At 46.7% G+C, this 18,049-nt stretch overlaps 1 protein-coding gene across 1 annotated transcript in view; it reads right to left on the bottom strand.

Moving 5' to 3' along the window:
* COA7 (cytochrome c oxidase assembly factor 7) overlaps window positions 1–8,791 on the bottom strand; it is a 71,882-nt gene extending 63,091 nt beyond the window's left edge. Inside the window, exon 1 of the mRNA XM_069642181.1 lies at window positions 8,599–8,791. Coding sequence (XP_069498282.1) covers window positions 8,599–8,704 — 106 coding nt within the window. The 5' untranslated portion in view covers window positions 8,705–8,791. The remainder of the gene's footprint in view (window positions 1–8,598) is intronic.
* Window positions 8,792–18,049: the final 9,258 nt, after the last annotated feature.

Here is an 18,049-nt window from a genome sequence, read left to right as displayed (position 1 = left end):
AAGTATCCAGGCCACTTGCCGTTTGCAAATATTCTTGCAAGTCTTTCATTCTTGATTGAGGATCAATTAATTCCTCTGGGACAGGTCTTGTACCATATCTAACACCAGCAGAGGTCACTTCCTCTTGTTCTGATGAGTCTCCTCATATATGGATGACATGGTCCTGAAAAACTCATGTCGACTCTCAGGTTGAAAAACTTTTTCAGGCATTACAGGTCTTTCCTTCAATAGAGGCTTGGGCGTCGACGAAAGCATCGATGGCGCCGTAGTCTCAACCACTTCCTTCGATATCGAAGGAACTTTTGACGATCTCGATGTAATCGTCGAGGAAGCCGTGGAAACCGTCGAAGGAACCTTCGTGGTCTTCGAGCGGGAGCTCGACATAGCTTCCTTCGAGTGAGTTGTCGACTCGAGGAGCTTCGAAGTCTTCGACGGCGTCGATGTCGACTTCGATGGCGTATGATCTTTCAACGCCATTTTGTTTCCCTCTGCCTTCGATTTATGCACTGAAGGATGCGTTTTACGAGGTGATCGAGAAGAATCCCTCGATGACGTTCTCAATGTCTTTTTATGAGCCTTTCTTGTTTTGGACCTTCCTCTGTCACCTTTTTCGTGAGCAGGAGCATGGTCTTCCTTAGCTATTTTTGAGGGGGTCTGGGCCGCGTTCTCAAAACATTTTAACATGGATACTCGAAAGGCTTCCCATTTCCTAGGAGAGTCATGTTTGGATGGGCATGTTACAACCTCTTCCAAAGATGTCGATGAGGATGAGGGAGATTGATGCCGTCTTTTCTTCGAAGACGAAGAAGATTTCCTCGATCTACTTCTCGAATGTCTTTTACGATGAGATTTTGAAGACTCGTCCAAGTCTTTCTTTTTTAAAGTAGGCTTCGAAACACCCTCCCCCATCGCCAGTTTACCTCTACGCTCTTTTAGGGCTTTGTGGGTCATCGACTGGCACGAACCAGTCTTCCGTTCGGTGGTCGGGGCCGAGGCACCATAGACAGTTCTTATGTGTCAAAGACATTTTCTTTCCACATCTTAGGCATTTTTTAAAGCCTGTCTTCGGCGTGGAAGGGTTCGAAGACGCCGACATCGCTTTTTGTCACGAAATACTGAAGCGCCGTTTTACTCGATCTGAAGCGAAGCTAACGGAAAAAACGGAACTGAGGCCAACGGGCGCGCTCAAGGCTTTTATACGAGGGATGACGTTGATACTCGACGGATGCCGCCGAGGGACATCGACGCCGCGGCCTTGAGTGGAGCGCCCTCTGCTGGACAAGAGAAAAAAATTTCTGAGGCGAAACCTAAAAGGTAAGGATATATCTAAGATGAGGAATACGTGGGAGGACACAATTCGAAACAGCATTTCTATGTACCTCTGAAGTAATACATTCGTGCAATGAGTGTAAAATATAAAGGTTCACTGCATGAATGGACTACATAAATAGTTCTGATAAAAAAAGCTCTGTAAACATTTTTCAGTTCAACGCTCTGTGCAGAGTGATGGCTCAGACCAATCCAGTGACCGGACAGCTACATGACTTTGCCCTGCACTCTGGCCGGGACAGGCCTTAGGTGAACCACCAGTGAAGGCAAGTGGCAGAGCGTGCCACCATCGCACATCATCTGCATATCAGACTGGAGGAAGGTATCAGTCTCCATGTTGTTCAGTTATTTATCTTGCACTGCAGGAATGAATATGTATTGCCCGGGCTACTGCTACAGAGCAGCGACAAACGTTGCCTACCAGCTCTGTGTGATTACCTTCTGTGAAGGTAGGTAATTGGTGTTAACATAAGTTCAGAATTATACATTTTTAACATTTGAACATCTTTCCATCTAGTGCTGTTGGGTGGGTTGTGTATTTTAAAACGCTCCAGTGGTGCCAACAATGTATGTTTTGTATTTTCCTGTGATGTAATTGTTATGCAAAGCATTAGTTTTGAAACTTGAAAAATCCTACATCTTTTTGGCCACAAAATGTTGGCAAGTATGCTGCAGGCCTGGGTGCTTGGAAATTGGCAGAAATAATATTTCTCCCGGCCATTCGGGCGAGAGAAATATTATTTCCAGCCATTTTCTAAGCACCCAGGCCTGCAGTAATAACGTGGCCTGTTTGCAGAGGGCATTTTCAATTTTTTGTTCAGTCTCGTGATTAAAGCTTTAATCACATGACTGAAAAAAATGCCCTCTGCAAGCAAGCTATGTTATTACTGCAGGCCTGGGTGCTTGGAAAGTGGCAGAAATAATATTTCCCCCGTCCATTTTTTTCCAGTCATGTGATTAAAGCTTTAATCACGAGACTGAAGAAAAAATTGAAAATGCCCTCTGCAAACAGGCCACGTTATTACTGCAGGCCTGGGTGCTTGGAAAGTGGCAGAAATAATATTTCTCCCGTCCGTTCGGTAGAAATATTATTTCCAGCCACTTTCTAAGCACCCAGGCCTGCAGTAATAACATAGCCTGTTTGTAGAGGGCATTTCAAATATTCCTTCCCTCTCGTGAATCATGAGAAGGAAAGAATATTTGAAAGGCGATCTGCCAGCATGCCATTTTACTGTGGGGCTGGAATTAATATTTCTCATGGCCACTTGCTAACACCCAGCCCCGCAGACAAGGGGCTCCCCCTCCTCCACTAAGCACCCCAGCATGACTCCTTACCTTGGATGGAAGCCGGGTCTGCGAGTGGAGCCGGGGTGTTCCTGTTGAAGTCTTCTCCATGTGACTTCAACGCTGCTTCCGGGCTGGGCTCATACATTGATACAATGTATTTAGCCCAGCCCGGGAGCTGCTGCCTGCACACCGTCAGTGCACCGAGCGCAGAGTTTAAATAAACAGACAGTAATCTGTGCCTTTTAAACTCTGCGCTCGGTGCCATAAATCATATCGCAGTTTCTGCGACATATTAAATTTAAAACGCAAACCAGCGGTATCTAATCGCAAATTGCGGTGCGATACCGCTTATTTTATGCCTTGTTTATGATTGCAGTTGATTTCACTTTGAGTCTCCCGGGGTCGGGGGAGCCTGGTAGACTCAAAGCGAAAGACACTGCAATAATAAATGCAACGCAGTTGTATTTATAATTGCCTCTGTGTTCTTTTTAAGTTTCCCGAGCTCGCCCAAGCCGAAGATCCCGAAAAACAAAACCACAGACATCATAGATACAACAACATTGTATTTATGACTGCAGTGGCTTTCAGTTTGAGTCTCCCGGGCTCCCCCGACCCGGGGAGCCCAGGAGACTCAAAGCGATAGCCACTGCAATGATCAATACAACAACGTTGTATTTATAACTGCTGTGGTTTTCTTTCAAGAACAAAAAAAACTATTTTAAAATACACTTAACCAGCAGCAGACGGCAGGAAGGATGCTGACTGCATTCTCTGCTCCCCGGCAATAATGAAGCAAAAGCCACCTACTGGTAGCTTTTGTTTATTACAGCCGGCTTTTGCTTCATTATTGCCGCGAGGGCAGAGCTTAACACAAGCACTAGGAGGCTCATTCATTTCACAAAATCGATGCATCCTAGTGCTTGAAATGTTTGAGTTTGAGCCTCATTTGCTAAAAAATGTACATAGGAACTTTGTTTAAAATATTTTTTATCATAGCCCATCTTTTGAGGCAAAACAATTTAAAAGTGAACTGTCCCTTTAAGCCTGCCTCGTGTAGGCGGCCATTATTTTTCCGTGGCGTAGGCTTCTCTGTGGAACTCTGTTCCTCTGTCCCTCCGGGCACTTGAGGATCACCTCTCTTTCTGCCATGCTCTGAAGACCTATCTTTTTAGAGCCTAACTGCTGCTCTCTCTGGTTTGTACCAGACCTGTCAGCACCATGATGCCCTTGCTGGTGAAGGAGCGCTTTACAAGTTTGCTTTATATTAAAAAGTAGATTAGATTATTATTCAGATCTCCCCGATTTGGACACTGCTGCCTGCGTGGAACAATTCATAATCTCCACGTCCCTCTTCCTCCTCCCAGTAATTACCTTTGAGAAGGCTCTGCCCTCCCATGAAGCTTTTTTTCAGAGCCTTTTCTTTGCTGGTTCTGCCCCTGCTAAGGAGGTATAACTCCCCCCCCCCTCCCTGCCCACCCACGATTCCTCAGTTCCTTTTGTTCCTGCCAGGTTTCCGGCCTCTTACTGTTATGGGGTACACAGGGAGCAACTGCTGGAGACCCTTGTCCTGGTGACCTTATGCATGGATGAAAAGCTGTCAGGACTCGAGGATGCCTGCCAGACCTCCTGCGGGGTCTGGCGGTGGTGAGCCAGTATCAGCGGCATGTTGGGATCCGGAGAGTTTCCGGCTCTGGTATGGCTTTCCCTGTGCTGAGTGAGTCCCGGAGTTCCAGCTGTTCCAGGGCCGGTTTTGGGCCTGCTCCCTGGATGAGGGTTGCATCTTTGCATGGGCATGCAATATGGCCATTTCGTAGGATAGGATCTCTGCGCTTTCGGTGGTGGGAGGGGAGTGTTACTGGGGACGGCAGGATTGATTAACTGTGCATTCATTCTTGGACAGGCAAAGCTTGCTGCTACTCCCGGTTCCGGTGTCCAGGGCGCACGTCTTGATGACGTGACTCTGCTGCTCCCAGTTGCTAGGGGGGAGGCGAGTCTTCTGGAAGCAGCACTTCCCCTCCCCCTGCCTTGCAACTCACACACTTTGGTGGCTGTCATATGCCCTATGGGGGGCTCCGTCTGCAGCTGGGATCGCTGTACGCCAGTGGTGGCTAGTGAGCTTTCCCCCAGCAGGAACAGAATCGGGTGTTTTTTGCCTGCATACCATTGAAAGCTTGGCCCCCAACTCATTACTTGGCCACGCCGCAGGCCTCTGGGCAGTAGCAGGCATCTGGGTCATAGCGGCGCCTAAACATTGTGGTTCGGAGGTAGTCATGTTGTGGATCCTCCAATGGGGTACTGCGCTATGAACTGGAGGGTTGCCTTGCCAACCTCTGGATTGGTTGTTCTTATGGCACATTGGGGATGTACTGCTCTGTGCGATGACAGTACGCCTGGCTTGGGCCTTCTGCCTACTCTTGGGCATGCTTGGATGACGTGATGAAAGGCTGCAGTAGACACCTGCTCTTGATCCATTAAGAGCATGGAGGTTTTTCTTATGGACGTTTTGGCAGAACACTCAGAGGGTGGGGGGGAAGTGTTTTTTGCATTCTCCTTTCTCCTGTTCCCTTTCCTCCTCCTCTTCGACGGTGGATTCCCATGAACGCAAAGGCTTCTCTCTCCTCCATGCAGGAAGGTGTAAAACTCCACCAGTACGGATCTGGACAGGGAGAGACTGGTCTCTATGAATTTCCAAGTACAGACGGTCCTGGAGCAGTTTCCCAGGCCAGGGGTTTCTGTGCGCGAGAAACAGTGGTTCAATCCATCGGTCTGAAGTTAAGCTGCTGCAAGCCTACCCCCAAGGCAGCTCTCGCCATATCTCAGACGTTAGGAGCAAGATCTTAATGGGATGACACTGTGCACGTTCTATGCATAGGTTCCTATCCACGTTTTCCCACCGTCAACAGAAACGGCCTGGCTTCGAGCGATTGAGTATGTGGGCGTCGTCCTCACGAGTCTGTTTGGGATTGCCTCCACGTTGGCTAAACAGTACGAGGCCCTCTGGGACTGAGATAGTCTTCTATGGTTCCCCCTTAGCCTTTCGGTCCGATGCCTATGGCGTCTACGCAGCAGCAATGGTCCTAGAAGGTTTTGGGGACTTCCGTGTTCCTTGGATGAAGGGTCAGATTGTTCGCAGGTGGCCGTACAAATGCAGGTTGTGTTCATGTCCACCCTCTTCTACTTTGGAGTAAGAGGGAGGATGCTGGCTGTGAGCACGCCTGTCTCAGGCAGACATCACAAGTGCCTCAGAGAACGGAAGGCGCCCAGCAGCTTGCAGCACTTAAAATTCCATTTGCTGGGCATAGGCCGTTTGGAGACGCTTTGGAGGCTTCAGTGCGCAAAGTGTTTGAGGCCGGCAAATACGCGCCATGTTACAGAAGGAGTCTTCCACTTAGGCAAGCCCCGGAGGTGCCCACATGCATAGGAAGTCTTGGTTGGCCGGTGCACTCAGCCATCCAGGACCTGCGGATGAAGACGGCAGTTGTCAAGGTTCCAGTGGGTCTTGGGGTTCTGCTCAAAGTTCTTGCTGGTCCCAGGGCCAGGCAAAAACAAGTTCAGGCTCGTCATGGACTTTGGGGACCTGGACACATTCGTGCTGTCCAGGTATTGCGAGGTGGGTGTGCTGAAGAAGGTCTTCCTGAGGAGTGATTGGCTGGTCTCAATGGTTCTCCAGGCGGCATGGTTCTATGTACCAGTCTTCTGACACTGACAGTGTTTCTGTGACTCACGGTGGGCGGGATTCATTGCCATTTTCGAAGGCTTCACTTCAACCTCAACTCGGTACCCGGGGTGCTTCAGAGATTACTGGCTCCCCAAGTGGTGTCCCTGCACCAGGAGGGCATCCAGGTCTGCCCCTACCTGGACGTCTGGCTGGGCAGGGCCACGGCCTGGTGAGCAGGGCTGTATTACCTGTGCAAGGTTGGCCTAGCTCTGTCAGATGGGTCTTGCTGATATACCTTCCGCATTCCCACTTACTCCTTCCCGGAAGTTCCTGTTCATTGGGGCTCCAACTGCACGGCGGTGGGGGGTGTACAGCTAGCGGGAGTCGGGACCTGCAGGTTCCAGGAATTGTTGTACATTCTCCTCTGCAGGAATTGCAAGAAGACTTGGTAACTCTTTGAGTCCTAGGGCCTCGTGTGTTCCTGGTTCCGTGGGCATGCCTGCTCTCGAGACGTCACGCATTGGAACCTAGATTCCTGTGATTCCGTCATCTTGGTTCTCTTCAAGAACACCCTGGGAAGGGATCACCTCTGGTGGAACTCCCCTTCTCTCTTCCGAATGGGGGCATACATGTCCCCTGCGATTCAGCTCATTCTTGTAACAGACACCAGCGGTCGGGGCTGAAGGACACTCTGTTGGGACAGCGTTGTCAGGATGCGTAGCCTCAGGCAGTGTTCCTCTAGTCCCAGCGACAGGGGTGTGGGTTTGCATGGTCTAGGTTTTTGATTCACATAGCGGTTGCGGTCCAGAAACCTGGTTGGCCTTCCACGATTAGAACCTATAACCGATTAGAACCTATAACCTCCACTGGGAAATGTCTAGTGTGGGGGTTGGAATCTGACAGCCCTAGTTTGGGCTGCCTGCCCATGTACAGTTCCTCCATGGTGTTGTGAGACAAGGTGCCTGGCGGTGTCCACCTTACGTTCACGGTGGGCAACTGCTTGGGCTTTCTGACTTTGTTGTTCACCTCCTCTAGGCGGTGGGGCAAGCCTGTAGAGCTAGCGGGTGTTCCCTCCTTGGGGTTTGCACCTTTTGAACCCACTGCTACTATTGATTGTACTCTGGAAACTTCCTTTCTGGTTGCAATCGCATCGGCCTGTAGGTTGGGCAGGCTCCGGGTGCTCCTCTTTGGGGGGGTGGGGGGGGTTGGCGAGGAGGCACTTCTGCTTCGGGGGGAACCCAGCATTGTTCACTTGGTTCCCCCTTGATCCTACCTGCCGCAGGAAATTATTCTTCTGGCTTCCTTTCGGGTCTTGCCATTACATGGATGTGTACCATGTGGTTTTTCAATACCTCTTACGCATGCAAGGCCATGAAGTGATGGCCACTTTCTGGTCCCCTTGGAGGGGTAGAGGGGTTTTGTTCAAAAGGTGTCCATGGCGACCATTGGTGGATGGATGGCTTCTCCGATGCTCATGCCTTACGATAACACTGACCGGTCCCCAGGGGCGTAGTACAGTACAGTCCACGATTGGGTGGGTGAGTTCCTCTTTTGGCCACCAGCAGAGCTGGCACCTGGTTCTGCCCTTCCAAATTTATTGTATGTAGTATGGTCCCGATCTACCTCCTTTGGGGTGGGGGTTCTGCGATCTGTGTCACGTTGTGTCTTACATTGCCTGTTTTTTTTTTCGGAATTGGCAATTACATGGTAGTGGGATGGTTGAGCATTGGACCCAGTGTTTGTGTGGTACTTATTGCATGGGCCCCTTGCCCGTTTACCTGGGACTTGGTACATCTGAAAGGTAAGTAATGGGACGAGGAAGAGTGACATGGAGGTAATGCCCTGATTACTTACCGGTTATCTTCATTACACCTAGTCCTTCTCTTCCTCGCCCCAGTACGGACCTCCCTTCTCTCCACCTCCTGGGGGTGAAGTGCTCCATGACTTTGCTTGTGTATGGAACTGAGTCATCCTGGGTAGGGAGGGGGAGTTCTACCTACCTAGAGTCAGTGAAAAAAGGCTTGGATAAAAACGTTCCTGGGAGGGCAGAGCATTCTCAAAGGTCATTACTGGGACGAGGAGGAGTATGACTAATGACGATTACCGGTAAATAATCAAGGCATTCAACCCCAACTCGTCAAAATCCTCAAAAAGACTATAACGAATTTGCCATCTCAAACAACTTTAAACACCAGTAACTCGGCAGTGACGTACAAGGGACCTGTTCTCCAAAAACATCTGACTTCTCTCACTTTAAAGATTCACTCGTCAGATTAAGCCGAGGAATAAGTGCCACAAACATGCATACTAGCTAGCAACCTTACCATTTGGGTCCTTCTCCTTGTAGCACTGGTAGCTATACTCAGTACCCACATTTGTCAAATATTCACGCACTTCCTCCTCGTTTTGAAAATCTACCAAACCAGCCATGGCTCATCCAAGTGCCAAACGAGCTAAAGCGAGCGCTGATGTCCAAGGACACAAGGTGATGAGTGCTCCACATTAGAGAAACGGACCTACCATGCCACACAATCACGTGTTTTACACGTCCTTCCCCTTTACGTACTTCTTACTGTGACCCTGGGGGGCGGTGCCCATGAGGGGGTATTCTAATCTGAGCAATTGTGAATCCTTATTTTCTCCGTCACGTTACATTATTTGCAGACTTCTCGCCTGAGTCGTGAGTTCAGTAATAAGCGGGGGCATCAGCTCAGCTAGGGTGACTAGCAGGTACCGATGCAAATTATGTACAGCTAATAATACAATTGGGCAAAACAGTAAGTTTAAGGACACACATTTGACAGAGGGTTACATTTACGGGCGCGTTTTGGATGAAGTGCACATGCCGAAAATACATCTAATCCTATTAAATGAAGTAATGCGCTGATTACTTACCAGTACTCTTCATTACTCCTAGTCCTACTCTTCCCCGTCACATGACTTACTTCACAGGAAATTCTTCTATTTTCTTTTGAATAACTCCTCCCCTTAACCCTCAATTCACAGTTCAACATATACAAACTGGAGCACGGGACCCTCCCTGCAGGGAGGGAGAAGAGGGTCGTCAGTACTGTGACAAGGAAGAGTGGGACTAGGAGTAATGAAGATTACTGGTAAGTAATCAGAGCATTACCTCCACGTCCTCTCTTACTTCTCCTAGTACTTACTTCATGAGGCATACCAGAGCAGCAACGGGGAGAGATCCGAATGCGACACGGAGACAGAAGTGCAGCAACACAAAGCACAATCACATTCCAACAGACAAAACAGCAACCAACCCCAAATGAATAGGGTGGCCAACTTTTCAAAATGGCTTTGCAGGACATTTTACGTGCAGATGCTCAAAAATGGTTTGTAGCGCGCAAGTTTTTATACAGCACCATTCCTTCGCACCAGCATATGGATATTTTTGTTTACATATAACTGTTGTGATGTTTAAATGTCCTGTCCTGCTGGCCATCTATGTATGCTCAGAGAATGTTGGTGCTTGGAATGACTGACAGCGCAGGAGAATGTTGATGAGTGTTTGCTGTTGAGCGTTCTGTGAGTGTCAGTTGGGGGCCTGAGTGAGCTGGTGTGTGTGTGTGTGAGGATGGCCGGTGGGTGGTCTGTCTCCTTGTATATAACTAAGAGAAACTGGAACCCCTGTATGTATGTAAATAAAGCTTATCTACATCATAACAATGACACCGTGTGTCTAAAAGCACAACCTGCACTACTCCCAATTGTAGTAGAGCTCAATAACACTTTCCTGCATAGTGCGGTGTGTATTTTTACCTTTTCCCAAGAGCTATGCTCCTCAGCCAATCACACTGGGGCCTTCAACACCATTCTCATCTATGCAGCAGAAAATGTCCACTGTGAGTTACTGAAAAGAGAGTGAGTATAGCCCTGATAAGTCTAAGTAGAGCAATTTAAGAAGTAAATGGTGGGAAGGTCAACCTGCAAACATATGCACCTAGAATACAAACTGACCCCTTTTAAGACTCCCTGGGCCATTCAGATAAATAATGCTTCCATGCAAATAGCATGGAAGCAGCTGATTATCTCTGGCACAGCCAAATGTTTTCACTAAAATCATTAAATCTTGACCTGCAAAAAAAAAGGTGCTTTTAGTCACTAATCAAATGTTTGTAACCTTATGAATAACAATGAGCTGTACATTTGTGACACATAATCTGCATATCTATCTTTGTTTATTACACAACTTCTTTTATTACCTGTCTTAAATCACTGAAAGTACAGTGGAGTTAACTAGATCTTTCAGTTTGGCATTATCTTGCCTTCCGGCACATAATAGTTTACCATTCAGTATGTGAAAATTAAAGCCACAATCATATTCTTTTGCCTTAACATATTGCTATAAGGATGTACGGTTTATGGTCATCTAAAACCATTGCATCTAATGCCATTCCATCAAAATTTTTCCATCGAAAACATTTCCATCTAATGCATTATTGTTTTTTTGGGGTGTCCCCCCTAAACCCCTGTTTTTTCACCCTTTAAAATACACCTGAACAAAAATTAACCCTTTACCCCCAAAAACATGCATTAGATGGACATTATTTTAGATGGAAACATTTCGATGGAATGGTATTAGATGGAATGGTTTTAGATGAATTGACTAGATACCAGGATGTAAGTGTTGTCATGTGGCTTTATTATGTAATTTGTGTTTTTTTGTAATTCAGCTCTATAAGAAATTATGACTGCAATAACCCACACCGAGAACACACTTCTTGTCATTACAAGTTTCTCTGGCATTTCATAAAATTCATGCGAGCAGATAATTCCTGTGATATGTAACAGGTTGCCTGGTAACAAGCCACTCTGCATGGCTCTGAAAACCCCATAAGTCCCAAACTTGTGTAAGTACTTCCTCCATGTCTTTGCTGTCCAGATATTTCCCTTGTGCATCAGCCGATGAGGAACGGGAAGTGGCTGTGGAGGCCTGCGCCCCAGAAGAAGAGGACAATGAAGAGGACAAACACCGGCATTTGTGCCCATGCGTGTGTGCATGAATACAAAGGAGTGTAAGAGGATTCAATTCAGCACTACAGCTAAGTTAACGCCTAGTCTAGAATACTGAATGAAAACCCTTATTGATATATCTTTATGTCCAGTTCATGCGTTCTGGATGACTACCCCTATATAACACCCCTCTCTTGGAATCCCCCTGACCCCACTGAGCCAAGAAGTAGTTCTGTTTTGCAAGTTTAAAAGGTTTATTTGATAATTTAAAATATATATATATCACACTTTATAATAAATTAATAATTGAATAGCACACTTAATCTGATATGATAAAGATCAACAACGGAGAATCTGGCACTAGCACACTTCTTATAATCACTAATGAGTTGACATGAAATGGATAAGGTAGCACACAGGTGAATAGGAACAAAAGAAGAAGGTGGTACAGAATGCTTTATAGAGTTCAAATAGATGCAAGGTTGAATGAATGAAATGCAGTATAGAAATACTCAATATGATTTCAACAAAACAATGTAATCACTTTTCTCTGGCAATCCCCTCCCCCCCTTGATGCAAGGCAAGGAAATGGAAGGAAAACACACAGTTCTCAGAAATGCAATCAAATGTGATTCAGTTCACCCCAGCAAGCTTAGACTACAGAAGTTTGAAAACACAGGCCCAAATTGCTTTGATATGTGCTGGCAATGAATTAAAAAAATATGCTAAAATGCTTTTAATTCCCTTTCAGAGGTTCAGGGTGAATGGTATCTAGTTAATATTAGCTCTGGCTCACTCTAGCAATGATGCAGGGATAGTTAGCAGGTTAAACGAATTTCTGGCAAATGGAAGGCAAGCAGCAGCCGATTTTACATGAGGAGAAATGTGCAAATCGCGGTAAAATTCGCGGATGCGCCGAGCGCTATTACAGAGGAACCACAAGGACTATCTCTATCGTTTTGGGGTCCTAGGAAGGCCTAGGATCTCATCTTCCAAATGAAAGTTACTGCAAGTCTCTAGCACAAACGGTTGCGGAGATATGAGCGATTAAATAAAGGTCGTTTTTCAGATTTGAAATTTTAAAGTTCAAAAAGACACGTGCAGCTTGCAACTAGAAAATGACAAGTGACAGCTTTGCAAATGAATGACAGGTGACAGATTTGGATCTATCAGGCAGTTCTACTTAGGTTAATAGATTGAATTATATTATTTTAACTAGGAGATTGGTTCTACACAGTTCTGCTGGGTACTCACACTATATTCTTGAATTAAATGGGCCTCGTCACGGATCTGGTCAGGGTTTTAAACTGGACTCTGGTCTGGTCTGGTCTGGCCTCTGCACTTCACAGTGATCTGGGTCAGCTCTCTCTGCTGGTCTGGGTCTCTCTGGGTACAGCACTGCTTTCTCTCTGGTCTGGTCTCTTAGTTCTGGATAGATTGACGTCTCTAGTTTGGCTTTCTGGAGGTTGATGGAGGTAAGTATGGATTTTTCCGGCAGAGCTTCCAGCTGCAGATAAAATTGAAGGTCCCTATCTGTCCTGTCTGTCTGCTTTTATGTGTTTAGAATGTGGGTGTGTTCTAGCATCACTGACCCTACCTCTCTCTCAGCTTCTAATTGGTCAAACTTCCATTTATCATTTGATTGGGGAATGAACTGTGAGTCAGAGGGATGTCATTTTATGGCTTGCAGTTAGGACACTCCTCTGTCAGATTGCACACATTCTATATTTGATAATAAAAGACATATTTCACAGTTACACAGTTGCTTGAAATTACATATACATGGTGTGGCTGAATTTAGCCATGTCTCTGTCCAAATCTGCTGTTTCTAAGAGCTTGCATTCAGAAATGGCACATAATTGACTTTTTAACTGATTTTTCAATTTCTGACATTGACCCAACTTTACATACATGTGCGCAGGGAGTATGGACATTAACTGATGAAGTTTCAGATTTTTAACATGCATACCTTTAGAGTTATATCCACTTTTCCGCTGACACCCCCCTGAACATACCACCGGTTCTAAAAACCTCTTAAACTGTGGGCAGAAAAATCACAAGAATTGTGGTATCATTTATAAAATTTTCACATGTCCGCTCTATGAGTTATTCATCTTTTTAAAGTTATGTTCTGGCTCCAAAGGGGTGTGGTTTACCCTCAGCACAAGGTTGAATTTCTGGTTTTTCCAGTTGTTCCTTAAGCCAGGTTTCAGATAAAATGTCACTTTTTGTTCCCCAGTTCCTGCATTCAAATAAAACTAAACATTTTTACATATGCAGCTAGAATGCTGATTCTAAGTGCAAAACTATGACATTTCAACAGTTACAAAGGCATGTGACACCAAACATAGGTCACTCATTTAATCTAAACATTTTCGATTTTAGTGTCTTTAAATCCAGTGCAACTTAAACTGCTGACTCCATAGCAGTTTTGTTATAAGCACTGTTTTGGGCTCTTCATTTCCCAGATTTTGTAAGCACACAAAACCTCATTCTGCCAAATGTCTGCTGGTGTTCAGTGAATATTTTGCACATGTTGCAATGTTTAAAATAGACACTTTGGCTTGCCTTCAGAGGAACACAGGGTGGTTTTAAAACGCCGGCTTTTGGATAGTGGTGAGTACTGGTACTGCACCCATTTTTGGGATTGAAGAATGAATTCCCCACAATTCTAGGTTGCATTTGGCAATCAGCATTGCCATTCCCAATGGTTTCAGACTACTGTGCGGGTAGTCCAATGGTGGTTTTAGGCAGTGTCCTTCTGTGCCCATAACATCGGCAAAAATGGGTGGCAGCCTATTCTTCCTGCATTTCCCTGTGCATTTTCTGGGAAGCTCTGGCCATCATGATGTTTTCATGTCAGTACTGCACAGTTTTGAGGTAGGGCTCGGATGCATGGGTAAATACATCCCACAAGCCCCCCTCTTGCGATGGCCATTCGGTTTCACTGATGGGACTCGCAAGATCTGGGATGTTTCCTCATCTTCTTCCAATAGATGGCACAGTTCAGCATCTTTTCCTCCATCCGGTCGGATCGATCGGTTCTCCTCGCCGGTCCTGATGGGAATATTGGGCGGTACCCCGAGCCCGTTGCGTCTCAGCTCCCGGTCTCCGGATCGTCCTCCTTGGCCCGTCTCAAGGTTTTCTTTCTCCTAGGACGACAAAGGAAGAGCGGCAATACCTATTCATAGACGTTTTTCCACCACCGTTGAGATAGTGGGGCAGCATATGCATTTCATCATCACGAAACATTACATTCTTATTTTGGAGAAAAAAAAAACAGTATAACTAAGAGACAGTTTCATGCAAATCACAATATTTTAGAGACTAGATGTGGTATGTTTTATGATTGGAACTGAATTAGTCTGATATAGTACCCGCTAGGATTCCAGAGGATTCCTCCAGTTGTTGCAGAGTGTGCCTGGGATGGCAACATTTCAACTGGTTTATGTGGACCCACTTGTCTTCCCCCTCTGCCGAACCGCCTTTGGGGATGCGGATCTTGTAGGCCACAGAGGAGATCTTATCGACGATCTCAAAGGGTCCCTTCCATGTAGGCAAAAATTTGCGCTGCTTGGCCTGGTTCCTTTGGAAGTTGTATAGATAGACCCGGTCTCCCACCTGATATTCCTTCCTGGAAGTTTTCAGGTCATAGTGGGTCTTCATGCTATCAGCTGATCTTTCTAGATTCCGCTGAGCATAAGCAAAAGCATGTTGAAGGTGTTTCCTTAAATTCTCCACATACTCATGAGTAGTGGAGGCATTTATCAGTGTCTGCTCTTGGGTCCTGTAGAGCAAATGCTGCGGAAGCACCATCTTGCGCCCAGTCATCAACTCAAATGGTGACATTTTGGTTGCAGATGAAGGGGTAGATCTGATGGCCATTAGGACCAGAGGTAATCGGATATCCCAACTTGGCCCAGAATCTGCCACAAACTTCTTTAATATGCTCACAATTGTCCGGTTATATCTCTCTACTGCCCCAGAAGAAGCTGGTCTATAAGCAATATGCAGCTTTCTCTTGACCCCCAGTATCTCCCACATCTTTGTCATTACTTCACTGGTGAAGTGGCTACCTCTGTCTGACTCAATCCTTTGAGGTAGACCAAAACGGGAAAAGATGTGGTTAATCATCAAGGCAGCTGCAGTTTCTGCCTTGCAATTTGGGGCTGGGAGACATTCCACCCACTTGGTAAACAAGCATGTCACGGTCAACATGTACTTATTCCCCCTAGCCGAGCGAATCACAGGGCCTACAAAGTCGATTTGTAAATCTGACCATGGCAGTGTCATTCCCCTCTTTTGGAGAGGCGCGTGGTGCGTGAGGGATGATGGCTGAAATTGTGCACACACAAGACACCCCTTCAAGTATTGGTCGAGGTCCTGCCCCATGTGTGGCCAGTATGCAACCTCTCTTAAGATTTCCAATGTTGTGTGAAACCCCCTATGACCGGCAGTGGCCGCATCATGGGCGTGACTTAACATCAGGCTTCGGAATGAGGTAGGAACCACCCACTGATCGTGGCCAGCTTTGGATTTCCTTACCAGCAAACCGTCTTGGATTCGGAACATTTTTGGACATTTCATCAACACTCTTAGGTCCTCTTTCCCAATGTAATCGGTATCCGTCAGGGGAAAGTTCTCAGGGTCCTCAAGGTGCTGGTAAAATTTGCCAATTATTGGATCCCCCTTCTGAGCAGTAATCAAATCAGCATCAGGGGTCTCCTTACTCCATTGTGCAATTGAGAGGTCATTGTGAGCATTTGTCTGGGACCTAGTGATAGCAGCGACCTGGATTTCCCCCAACAGGGACTCAATCTCAATTAGATCCCCTTGGATGGCCCCGGTCTTGGCCAACTGATCAGCTAAGTCATTTCCAGTTTTGTCTGGTCCCTCTACTTTGGAATGACCCTTGATCTTTTTCCAATAGATGGTCATCTCATTCGAAGTGACCAGATCATCAATGTTTTGGATCAACTTCCCATGTTTCAAGGGTTTGTTGTTAGCACATAACATGCCTCTGGTTTTCCAATTAACCAGGTGCTCCACAAACCCGTTCCGTACATAATCCGAATCTGTGATTATGACCAGTTCGTGGAGTTGATGCTGGACAGCAGTGAGGATGGCCTGATGCACAGCCATCAATTCTGCCACCTGACTACTTCGGGGACCAATTTTGTATCCAGCGGAGGGTTCTGGGGACTCATTCACCCATGCATTCCCTACGCCGGCCACCAGTTCTTTCTCCCCGTTGTTGTCAACATGGTAAGAGCATCCATCCACATAGACAGTGGGCATTCCCTCACACTTGTCCTCTTCAAAGACTTTGTGGGGGGAATTAAGGTATGCCTCCATGTTGTCCTTTATTTTTAGACTTTCGTCCTCGAGACAGTTTTCTCTGGCACAATCATGCAAGTCAGCCAGACCTTGCGCGAGGGGACTCTTCTTGTTTTGGCCATATCTGACTTCCACAGGAAAGCCTTGCATTGACAGAATCCAGGAAGTAATTCGGGAATTACTCACATTTCCGGCCCGGATTCTGTCACTTTGGAGATATTGCAGAGGCTGGTGTGGAGTCTCCACTATGATGTGTTCCCCCTGGATAAACGGGCGGTAATTCTTCAATGCCCACACCGTTGCCAGGAGTGCCTTCTCACAATCGTTGAATTTTTCCTCCACAGAGGATAAAGTTTTGCTCGCATAGGAGATTACTTTATTGACCTTGTCATGCTTTTGGTATAATACTGCCGTCAAGCACGTATTAGAGAACCCTGTCTCCAGGAAGAACTCCTTGTTTCTGACAGGGTAAGCTAGGCAAGGCGCTTGTGAGAGGCTTCTTTTGAGTTGTTTTACTGCCTCTGCCTGTTCTGGACCCCATTCCCACTTGACCCCCCCCTTCAGGAGATGAATCAGGGGTCTGGTGATCTCTGCGTAGCCCTCAATGAACTTTCTGCTGTAATTAGTCAGTCCAAGGAGGCTCCTTAGTTCCCGCAGAGTTGTGGGGTCTTTCAGTTTCTGAAGTGCTTCCACTTTCTTTTCCTGGGGACAGAGACCCTGAGGAGTAATCTCATGCCCCAAGAAATTAACACGGGTTCTACACCACTGTGCTTTCTGAAAGGAAAGTTTTGCTCCGGCGGCCCTCAACTGTGTCAGAACATAACGGATCTCCGCGATGTGTTCCTCCACAGATGAACTTTTGATGAGGACATCATCTACATAAGCCAGGTTACCCCTCGCACCCAGGTCGGGCATGGCCTTATGTAGGAAAATGTTGAATTCATTGCCGGAGTTGAGGTATCCGAAGGGAGTCCGGGTCCATGTGTATTGCTGGCCCCCAAAGGTAAAAGCCAGCTTGTATTGGTCCTCCCTACTGACAGGCACAGTCCAGTATCCATTGGTCAGGTCTATTGCAGTGAATACCTGTGACCCCTGAATCTGGGCCAGCCCTTGGTCAATGTAGGGCAGAGGCCATCGGGAAGTATGGACCCGTTTGTTGAGCTCCATAAGGTCGGCGCAGAGTCTCCACTGGCCGTTTGGCTTTAATATCCCCAGCACCGGATTATTGAAGGTGCTGTGGACTGGACGGATTATTCCCCGGGACTCAAGGTTCTTAATTATTTCAGTAACGGACTCAATTGATGCGAGAGGCAAGCGATATTGCTTCACAAACACAGGAGTCATGCCAGGGTCCGTGGGGATTGTTGTTGTGTGGATGTCAGTGCGACCACAGTCATATGAGTCTACCGCAAAGAGATCTTGGAAATCCAAGAAAACTTGTTTCAACTTTTGCTTTTGCTCCAGAGT

This window comes from Ambystoma mexicanum, chromosome 1q, assembly GCF_040938575.1.
Source record: "Ambystoma mexicanum isolate Mex_15411 chromosome 1q, UKY_AmexF1_1, whole genome shotgun sequence".
Taxonomy (NCBI): Eukaryota; Metazoa; Chordata; class Amphibia; order Caudata; family Ambystomatidae; genus Ambystoma; species Ambystoma mexicanum.
The sequence above is the reverse complement of the archived record's forward strand: the minus strand, read 5'-3'. Positions and strand labels throughout refer to the sequence as shown.